The sequence below is a fragment of the Heliconius melpomene genome, chromosome 21 (assembly GCF_056956725.1).
Source record: "Heliconius melpomene rosina isolate 202511_hmr_F chromosome 21, ASM5695672v1, whole genome shotgun sequence".
NCBI lineage: Eukaryota > Metazoa > Arthropoda > Insecta > Lepidoptera > Nymphalidae > Heliconius > Heliconius melpomene.
This window is the reverse complement of record NC_140409.1, coordinates 6,114,621-6,125,775: the sequence shown is the minus strand read 5'-3', so window position 1 is coordinate 6,125,775 and position 11,155 is coordinate 6,114,621. Positions and strand designations below refer to the sequence as shown.

General features: G+C 32.3%; 1 protein-coding gene across 1 annotated transcript; it reads right to left on the bottom strand.

The window, feature by feature from the left end:
* Positions 1 to 1,213: 1,213 nt before the first annotated feature.
* LOC146527024 (uncharacterized) lies at positions 1,214 to 10,925 on the bottom strand. Its single transcript, XM_085205595.1, has 6 exons — positions 10,648 to 10,925; positions 5,813 to 5,957; positions 3,974 to 4,154; positions 3,300 to 3,374; positions 2,678 to 2,779; positions 1,214 to 1,851 (listed from the first exon to the last, which is right to left on the bottom strand). The coding sequence occupies exons 1-6, from the start codon at positions 10,662 to 10,664 to the stop codon at positions 1,754 to 1,756; spliced, it is 618 nt and encodes a 205-aa protein (XP_085061721.1). The 5' UTR covers positions 10,665 to 10,925; the 3' UTR covers positions 1,214 to 1,753.
* Positions 10,926 to 11,155: the final 230 nt, after the last annotated feature.

The following is an 11,155-nucleotide window of genomic DNA, read 5'->3' as shown; positions in this document are numbered from 1 at the left end:
TTTTTAATGGTAAAAAAATAGGATCTACATTACTATTTAAGTTCGGTTCAATCGGTTTTTGTAACTACATAAAATTAAGATACCTTATGATGATAATGGCCCTTATTATTTTTATGTGATTTTTTGTTGTAGAGCATTATAAATTTGAAAAAAATAAATAATAGGTTTACATAACTGTAACTATATTTTTTTAGCTTCATGCTGAATCCCTCACATAGCAAGATAGGCAAAGGGAATCTGGGAACCTAATTTTAAAATAATACCACCTGTAGATATAATATGTATGGATAGATTTATGCATGTACACGTTTTATTTAATTTGCTTCGTTTTATAATTATTTCGTTATCATATGAATAATCTATCTTATCTTTTTGTTTGAATAACCCACAATGGGATTTTTTCTTAAAGACTATGCAATATTTTAAGAATATTTGTTACTAATCTTTTAACCTTCAAACAAACTGAGAAAGAAACCTTTATAACTTATTTTTCTGCAACTGACAATTATTTTATTCTGCGAAAAAATTTTTCATTATCATAAATTTCGAATTTAAACAAAGCATATATTCAAGTAAGTAAAATCCTCAATCCTTATCTATTTTTGTTATATAAAATCAGTTATAAGGTACCTATTACCTAAGTAATAAAACTGGTAGAGCCCTACGTACGCCTCTTGATTCAACATTTCTGTTGATTACATTACTTTCTTTGATATTTTTAGTTTCTCATATAAATTTTGATGGATAACCTAGAATTAGCCATAAAATCCACGTAAACGAATATCATTCTTTTACATATAAATAACGGATAAATTTGAGTCAAAATTTAATATTTCAGTGTATCCTAAATTGAAATATTTTATTTTTTAAGCTTCATTGAACTAATAATTCATTGAACATAGCAGGGTAAGCAGAGGAAACCTGGGGACCTATTGTTTAGACTTAAAACATACGTTTATATTTAGACATTTCCGTTCCCCATTTTTCGCCGAATTTGGGAGACGTTGCGTGTTAAGTGGAACCGCGCTTTGCCTCGATACCAGAAAAAAGGAAAATGTTACGTTTCATTTCCTCGAGTGAGAATCGAACCCACAACCGATCGCGTTTACAATCGCACGCTTGTGAAACCAAATGTCAAACCGAAAAGTGAAATTTTAATTGGCAAATATTAATAATATAATAGGAGATAGGAAAGATAAAATTACATGACACATAAAAATTAAAATTATTTATTAAAATTACTTATATATAATTTACAATAGTAGATATAAAAATTTCTATTCCATTAGGACTAATGAGCAATGAGCGCAGACCAGAATTTAACAGCGTTTATATATTACTCTGATGGGACGAATAGGAATAGGGTCGGAGGAATAAGCCAGTATTTTATTATTTAACAAAAATATTTATAGCTAATATTTAAAAGTTAACAATTTGCGGTTATATTAATAATCTGCATATACAGAAAAATTAAGAAATCACTCAGAGTTTGCCAGAACCTTAGAAGTTTTGGGCCAGAACTGAAAAAGTGGAAATATCGTAACAATATTTTGAACTATATTCTTTGGACTATTTTAAAAAACATATTTTTGTCATATCGCTATACCAATGAATGAATGAATTGCTTTGGAACATATTTAACAAAATATTATATTGAAATTGGAGTGATTCAGGTAAATGGTTTATAAAAACAATAGTATGAAAATTTGATAGAATGTAGGGAAGGAGATTAGGCACATTTGGATAAATTTATTTAATTTCCTCGTCTAGAGAAATTTCTGCCAATCCTCGCGGGTGGGGCAGCATCGTTTTGCTCTTCAGGTTCTGCTTCTTGGACTGACCTCGATGATGCTGAAGAAGAAATTTAAAATAATTTGTCTCATAACAATAAAATAATAATCAAAGTATAAATATAAAAAAAACACATGCATACCAAAAATACACATAACATTTTTTTTTCATGCATTAGTCAAAGATATCCTAAGACCCTTCGTTCTCGGTTTTACGTTTTTAGTGACAATGTGTTTTGTAGTGCAAACGCGTGCGAAGTATTCATCTTACTATTACATTGACTTGAGAACGTACAAAAAAGTCACATGTCACGTATAACATTATAATCGCGCTAATCTTAGAAACTACTTAGTGAAATAAAAAAATCATTCTGCCCAATTATCAAGTAAAGATATGAGTCAGGTATGCTATGCTATGCTGCATATCCAGCCATACACAACTCTTAGTTATATCCATTTGATCATGCAGGCAGTGCCGCGTGTCAAACACTAGTATATAAATAAACTATGTAACCATTAGTTTTGTCATGGTTATTTATTAGTAAGAGGTGGTTGGCAATACATTGTGTTTCTAACGCCACGGTCAATACACCGATTTGCCATTTGAACGTATAACCTAAATAATGCAACGACTCGTACATCGTTTACAGGTTTGCGTCTATGTATTCACAGCCGGAGGCACGTGAGCATGAAGTATGATATTACATAACTTTCATTAAGCACTTATTTTGCAAATTCTTTATTATTTTTTAGTCGCAATTTTTTTCTATCTTTTACGTTTAATTTCCATATAGAGATATTTATGTTCCCCTATCTTTTTCGATATTGAATACGAATCAATTATTATCATTTAAATAAAAAGGCGAACATATTTTATTAATACATACGTCGACTGAATCGTCCTCTTGTTGGCTTGGAGGGCGCAGGTGCCGGCGCAGGCGCATCTTCCGCTTTAGTCTCCCGCGTGGCAGTGTTGAAACGTTTTTTGCCTACAATCAAGATTAATTAATTATTATACGTACTTAAGTTATATAACATATATATTTATTATAATAAAACCCAACTTTTTTTTTTCATCTTCACGTTGCATCCCGCATACATATAGCAGGGTAGCCAGAGGGAACCTAGTGTTAAGACACTCCGTTCTCCACTTTCGGCCGAATTTTTGAGGCATTGTGTGTTGTCTGGGCCGAGCCGAGCTTTGCCTTAAACCCAAACTTTATGTTTTTTAACTTTAAATTTTATTATGTTAAACAGTTACATTGTTAGGTATCGACTGTCCTATGGGCCTTGCCGCCTTACCTTCGGCTTTCACTGCATATTTTTACATATATACATGTCATCGATAAACACGTTACCGAATTTATAATATACATTTCGCAAAGCTTAAATTAAAGCTTAGAAAATTATATGAAATCATATTACATAACCAGGTGGTCTACAATTTCGTTATACAAGGACATATATTATATAGATAATATTATATTAATTAATTTAATTTCCACATACTGTAACTAGCTTTGGGCGGCGCCTCCGGTTGATTGTCGGACTGTTGTACTTGTACTGGTGAACTGGAACCTTTTGCTAAAAAAATATTATAAACTTATATAAATTTGCTATTTACATCATTAAATGTTTTCTTACAATCTGTATTTCCATAATTGATACATAATATAAGTAAAATTCATTCATTTGTTTTTCAATTCTTTGTTTAAGGCAAATTATCAGGAGATTTTAGGATTATTAATGTTACATTACCTATATATTAAGGTGGTTACATGTTCAAATAAAGTGTTAGTTGACATTTTAGTCGAAACGATCGTCGATTTTTCTCATTCGTGGCTCAACGGAACAAGCATGTAAACGCGACAAGTTGCGGGCACGACTCTTACTCTAGTAAATGTTTATTTAATATTTTCATTTGTTCGCTCTGGTATCGAGGCAAAATGCGACGTAGAGTTCAGCTACTCAATACGCAATGCCTCTAGAAGTCGCCAGAAAGTCGGCCACTGAAGTGTCCTAATGCAGTGTTTTAACAGTAGGTTCCCAGGTTCCCTGTGGCCATCCCGATATGTGTGGGATATATCGTGAACTTCAAAAAAGTCTGTCTATTCTCTTCATCTAGTGGTTTTGTTAGTATAGTGTGTTAGATCTGTTGAACTAAAAAATATATAACTTATTACCTTCAGCAACCTGTTGTCGTCTCCTCTTTAAGGCTTCTAGGAGATCAGTGTTACTTCTAAAGGGTCTTACTCCACTTCCTACTAATTTTTTTCCCTCCGTTGAAGAAGGAACCACTTCAGTGGAGGGCTCTTGAGGTTCTTCTGCTTGATAATCACCTTCATCTTCGTATTCTGGCTCCTCCTGTTGATTTGTTATTTTTATATAGAAAAGATCACATTGTAGCAAATATCTTAATTAACATATGTACGCATGGAAGAAATTATTAATTAAAAAAAATATATGTATATTCTAATAATTAAGTTTTACAACATTATCAGTTTTTTTTCTCTTGTAACTTCATTTTGAGAGGTAAATCACCTCCGCGCCTTGTTCTGGTGGCAGAGCGAGGAGACGAAAATAATTAATTCTCCCGAGTCAAAATATCTGATAAATACGTAAACAAATCATAGCGGAAATCAAAATAGAAAGATTAACATTCGGGAACCATTCTTAACCAATTAAATTTTTTCCCAAAAATCCTATAAAATTTAAATTGGTTGCAAAATTGTACAAATCCAGCATGATTCAAAAAGGTAAATAATTCAAAAAGCTATTGGATATTATATACCTAATTACAATATGTCAAGGATAAATAAGAAATATCATGAGTATAAAATGGAGACATCTAGAAGACCTTCAAAAGTTATTATTGGCATGCATTCATATCAGTACGTCACAGTTTAAGAGGTTGCAATGATACATTCCAATAGTGGTCGTAATATTTCCACCGAGAACCAGTTTTATCAATACAAATAGTATATAGCACTGTTATAAGCAAGTGGTTTATTTAGGCGCATGTAGAAATGCCTTCAAGGAAAGGGAACCCACGTTGAGGTCGCTCCGAAGGCGACGGATCGTCCATCGGACGCTGTGCCGATCTAGAAGAATTCGCATTGAACCAAATTATTCGTATGTGACATCTTAAATACACTCATAACAAAACGAATTAACGTCAAATGAAACGTTTATTAAAAAAAATCTTTTATATGACTGTCAAGTCAATAAATAGTAAAAATTTTAAACTACATAACATATAAGTTACTTAATTACAATATTGTAAATGCAACATTGGTTTGTAGATATATAAACTATCAACCAAGAAGTAAAATACTTGTGTATCCTTATATTATAAAAACAAAGTATAGTCGTATGTCGTTTCAGTTACTTTATAATCGGAATGAGGATGCAGTCCTTGGACACGGCCTATCCCCACACCTTTTACCACGTCAATGTCAAGCTACTGTATTAATATAGTAAATTCGCACAAACAAGGCCTTTTTTATTTTACAGCGTAGTTAAAAGAACGTAATATCAATTTACATACATACATTTCTTAAAATTGCATAAGGGCTGCTATATGGCTGAGAAATACGACAAGATATTTTTTGTCGCTTTACATTTAATGATAAAAACTTATTAAACGTGGATATAGTATGGGTGGCAACCGTAAAGATTTAAAATCGTAAATCCCTATCGCGGCCATTGTTCCTAAAACCGCATAAACCATCTGATGTAATCGACGCAAACGTACTGTAACACAATCTCCGAGATTTGCCTCAAGTCAGTACGGTGGGTGTAACAAATAAAGTCTTAAATTTCGGGAAATCGAGATAAATAATGAAATCTGTCTAGACAGAAGACAAGACTAAAATTTATGTTCATACATATCTAGATGTATATATATTTACACACCCCATATATTATAATAAAAATGTTTTATTAACAATCTTTTCGAAAATATTGTTAACAGGTGTTAAACTTCTTAATAGTAAAGTTAATATAGTATTTTTTTAATTTACCTGTGGTGCTGGTGTGGTGGTCGTTGTCTTTGCTTTACCAACGAGACCTCGTTTTAGGAGTCCCCTGTTGGGAACAGCTCGCGGTTCCGAGTCGTCTTGGGGTCGCGCTCGCGCTTGGTACACCAAACATGCGACCAATACAATCCTGAAAGTATAAAATTAAGTTGCTTAAAATGTTTGTTGTATATAAATATAATATAACATATTTTCTTTCTTTTTCTTAAAAAACGATAGATTGAGTCCAATTCATTGCTACTCTTTGAAGGAACTCTATAACGGAAGAGAATTAGAAGAATAAGAGCAAATTAAACATAATTATTTTCCTGAGCGGATATCAATTCATAACTGTCGCAGTTACAATCAAGGAGGTAGTATATTATTATGCTACGACAATCAACTAAAATTGCCTGCCATATTGGACAACTTTGTCTAAGGCGACATTTCTTATAATTTAGTCGGACTAGTATAGCTCTATATCATATTATATTTCAGATCTCCAGTTTTTATTTTTTTGTGTTGAACATCTTCTACTAAAGTGATATATCACTGTTTAATCTACTTTTTGTGGACTTTTATGGTTGATATGAAGATTTTCAATTTTTATATGTCAATTGGGAATAATTAAATGCGTCCTAAACAACTTTTGTTAAGGACGCATTTAATTATTTCCTATATCTTAGTTGGGCCACGGTTATACACATACGGAAATATTCATACGGAAATATTCAATATCAAATATAGCCTAGATCCTGCCCAGACCTAATAGCAAAATATCATTCAAATCTGTCCGGTAGTTTAGAAGATGAGCATATATAAACAGACTAATAAAAAAAATATAATTCATAGATCGTATGGCGTTTCTATTTTAATATTACCCTTAACTTTTGTTTTCATAAAAATATAAAATTTACATACATATTATCATTGTTGTATTATAATAGAGATTGATTTTCAAATTCAATTTTAGTACACGCAACATAGTCGCGATGATTTTTAAAGTTAAATATTACGCAAGAAGTAAATTGAAAAGTGTTTAGGTGTAACTTAATGGAGATTTCCAAATGTCAATTCTTGGATATGCACAGAAAGTAAAAGTAAATGTCTATATACGCGCATAGTTTGCACCAAGGATGTACACGTTGCAAGTTGACTCGACGGTACGAGCACGAGTACCTACTACTTAAAAATAATATTATATTATTTACAATTCGTAAATTATACTGAATAAACCAAAACCCTATTTTTACTCATATTGATTCTTTTATGACTGCAAAAGATGACGTTTCGCAATAATTTCCTTGTATATTTAACCTTTACATAGAGACGCCGAACTAAGTATCCATTTGGTAAATGAAAAATTAATCGATGTTAATTGACTTGTGCCGCTTTTGATTTATAATTGTTGATATATATCTACGATTTCATTTAGATTAAGTTTTTCTGCTACAATAAAAACAAGTACCGTGATACACAAAATTAACAAAGGTCAAGGCTTAGTGGAATACCTATGTAAATATAAGAGCAACAAAGCTGTAGTCCGGGTTGCGCTAGCTAGCCTAGCCAGACAGACGTGCCTCGTAAGTCTGATGTAAAGATGTGTCGAATAGCTTAAATGTCAAATTGTAAGAGTTACGAGGTTGCTTGAATGTCGTATGGAGGTGGATTGGTATGTCAGCGCCGGTCCCGAGCACGGGATCCGAGTGCGTAAGAGCCTCCAGCCTGTGACAGCTAAAGGTCAACGTGTCGCTTTATAGATAGTTGAGTAACAGGCCTCCGCAGGGTCGGATCTCTAGACCAAGCAGTTTCCGCATCCGCTTCCGATTCAACTGACGGAGGCTCCCTAAGCTTTCACTTTTATTTTATATAATAGATAAATTCATCGAAATGATGTGCAGAAATATGCGACAATACACGAATTATATTTATGCATAGTCACGGATGTTATCTTAATTTTTAATGTCTTATACAAATAACTACGTAGTACGTAGGTATGTTGACTTTTTGAAAGCTAATTGATGGCGCAACGCGCCTATTGTATTATTCATTGAATTTGAAAATATATTTTAATAGAAGCTTTTCGTGCAGGTCTTACAATATGCAATTCGCGTTTCTTACAGATTCAAGTCACATCAGAAAAAGTATAACTTTCTACTTTAAATGTTTAATGCACTGCGTGTATCGTGTTTATTGTAGTATGTATGTATACGTAGAGTACATACGTTTTCGGATTCAATACAACTTGTAATGAGAACTTAAAATTTGAGTCAAGGCTATTCATACAGAAACCAGAAATCGTAAGAATTGGGGTGACCTCGCACTCAGAGTGCAATGCGGCAGCCGAGCCGCTGCACCTCCTGGTGCAAACTTGTCTGCTCTACCTTTACGCACATTACTCGCTTACACTACGGGTGTCTTTTTAAAATGCAAAAAATTCTAAACATAAAATTGGTCTATTATAAATTCGAAATATTTTAATTTCTCAAGCACCTTTCAAGAATTACGTTGCAAGACGTTGTTATCAGATATACATATTGAGACATCCGTGTGAAGAATTTCACGCGTGAACCTTCCCACAGTGTTGCGGTTGTGCAAAATATGGAAATAACGAGAAACAAATGATCGTGTAATACATTAATGTCCTGATAAATATTCTTTACAGATGTTACATTGTCTTTCTTGCTTTAATTATGTATTATACATAATCTGTGATAGGAGATAGGTACATAGAAGAGGAGAGTCGCAAGTAATAGAAGAACTGAGACACAGATATTATTGAAAAATATCAATATTAATGTAGGAAAAATATTGCAATATAGCATTATTAATTACTTGTTTATTAATTTTATTTTATTCGTTACATGCAATTGTGATATCTAAGTTGAAAAAAATAATATAAAGTAGGTACACTAAAAGTATACGATAAAAATATACACAATATTATTACAGAGTCCAGGAAGGACCCACACCACCAGGAGGAACCACAATATGCAACGTTTCTTTCATAAAACCTATTATGTGCAGTAATGATAAAATATAATTATTAATCAAGTTACAGTTTAAACATGTATTTAAAATTATGGATTTATTAATTTAAGTTTAAAAAAGACAAATATTTAATATTTTGAATAATTATTTATCTTAATTTAAAACCATAAACTATTGTCAGAAGTTATAAATTTGAATTAAACAGTCCAACATATTTAATGACACAAATTTTCTAAAAACAACGAGAATTGTAGCGGAATTTTAATACATAATCTTTATTAATTGAGGCCAACAACTGGAAGTAACTACATTCATTGCCTTCTAGCAGTTACAAAAGTTGACTAGCTTAGCTTATACTATTACAAATTATTTTAATAAATATTTTTTGTTCATAAGTTGCAGCTTGAACCATTTGTTTAGGATATTTGGAAAATATAATTGACAAATTATATAATTGAATTATTTAATATCCATCATAGCGACAAAGGATGAAATTGAAATTTATCATGTGAAATTACTGAAAAGTTTTTAATTATTATGGGACAGTAGTCGGTCTTTTAAATTTTGTGGAATTAAACACCGTTCTAACATTGTTGCTTTCTTAGAACTTACGATATATGCCGTGGCGTAATGGAATTGACAAATTATAAGAAAAGTTTTATTACTCAATGTTTAATATCTCTTACGTTAGATCTAAACAATTTAAAAGTCGTACTTTCAAACAAATTCAACGCGTTTACATAAGTTTTACGCTCACAAACTGAAATTATCTTCGTTTATTTTTAGAAAAAATATTTGTATTTAATTTTAATATGGAAATTTGATTAAATTTAAATAATGTTTAATAGAATTATATGTATATTTCGATTCTATAGAGAATATCAAAGAAATTGTGTATCAGTTTACAGTAAATGAAAAATCGACGTCGAAGCCTTTTTGGTTAGATTTTGCAATGAATATTAAAACAAATATAATAATATTTTTTCCCACAGCACTCCATTCATGGAGTGATCTGCTGAGCTTTTGTTTGAGTCTTGCCATGCACGAATGTACGACATCCTATGTAATGTAACGTTTCCCAATCATAGGTCACGAGCGTAACTTTCATGGCACCGAGTCATTCACCAACCGGTTCGTAGTTTCGCTCAAATAATTTGAAAATTAATTGGTCCGCTAGGTCAGACCATAGCCTTTATAATGAGGTTTATAAGTCAAATGTTATGAAACAGAAGTGGAATCAGACATATTTTTTACTCTTACATTAGCATTACGATCGTGACTGCATTATTCAACTAGCGTGATATTAAAAAACCACACGAGGATAATGTAGACTGAAAGATATGTAATGAATTAGTTAAGTTAAAAAATAGAGAATTCTCTATCGATATATTATATTTAGTATTAGATTAAAATAAATTTATATAAGACTAATTGCACTAAAACGTTGAAAATCATACTGGTATAGAAAAACACGTCAATTGTATTTGCCCGATAATAGACCCTATTCAATTGACACGTTAACCTGTTGCCTATGTAATAAGCAGACCTTCGTTTGCATACCTCTCACTAGTTGTAATGACTAAATATTATTTTATATATTGCATCGCTGAGCGCTGGAGACCGTGAAACTCACAGACCAAGTTAAACTACAGTTAAATATTTTAGTATACTATCCACCTACAGAAGCTCATAATATTTTGTATGTAAAATCCTAACTATAGGCTGTACAGCATAAAACAGTTACGTCGCAATGACAATCGCAAAGCTTACTCTTGTAAATTAAAGATTAAGAAACTTTCATAAGTTCATATAAAAATAGAAAAAAAAAATAGAAACAAAAAAAAACTTACAGTGGTAAAATCCTCATGTTTATTTTCTTGCACGAGCGTCGTTAAAAGCACACGATCGATGTTTTATTTCCTGTGGAGCGAATGCGAGCAGGTCCACAGCGGTCGGAGGCCACGCTTGATCTGCCGTTCCAACGCTGACACCTCCGGTACACACGGCGGAGTTGGAGTCGCTGCAGGGTCCGCCCGCCGCCTCGACCCCAGTAGCCTAATTTATATTCGATGTAGCGCTCACGCCGCGTCGTGAGCCCGTGACGCATGTCGAACCTTACCCGCATACTAGTTCTTCGTGCTTCTAAATAGGCAAATACTGTTTCGACATTACTTAGCTGCAAAACGAAACGAAGACACTGTGACGATCTTCTAAAATTTGGTACTACGAGTATATTTTAAATAATATATTCTCATCTACGATGTTTCATTGATATTTTTCAGCGGTCAATAAAAAATAGAAATCTTTTCTTAACACCAAAAGCCTTTACTTTACCAAAAGAAATAAACATAATATATT

Coding starts and splice junctions, on each gene's coding strand:
- LOC146527024 (XM_085205595.1), bottom strand. Junction 4,155..5,812: donor CCACCACACCAGCACCACAG/GTAAATTAAAAA, acceptor ACAAATCAACAG/GAGGAGCCAGAATACGAAGA. Junction 3,375..3,973: donor ACGACAACAGGTTGCTGAAG/GTAATAAGTTAT, acceptor ATATTTTTTTAG/CAAAAGGTTCCAGTTCACCA.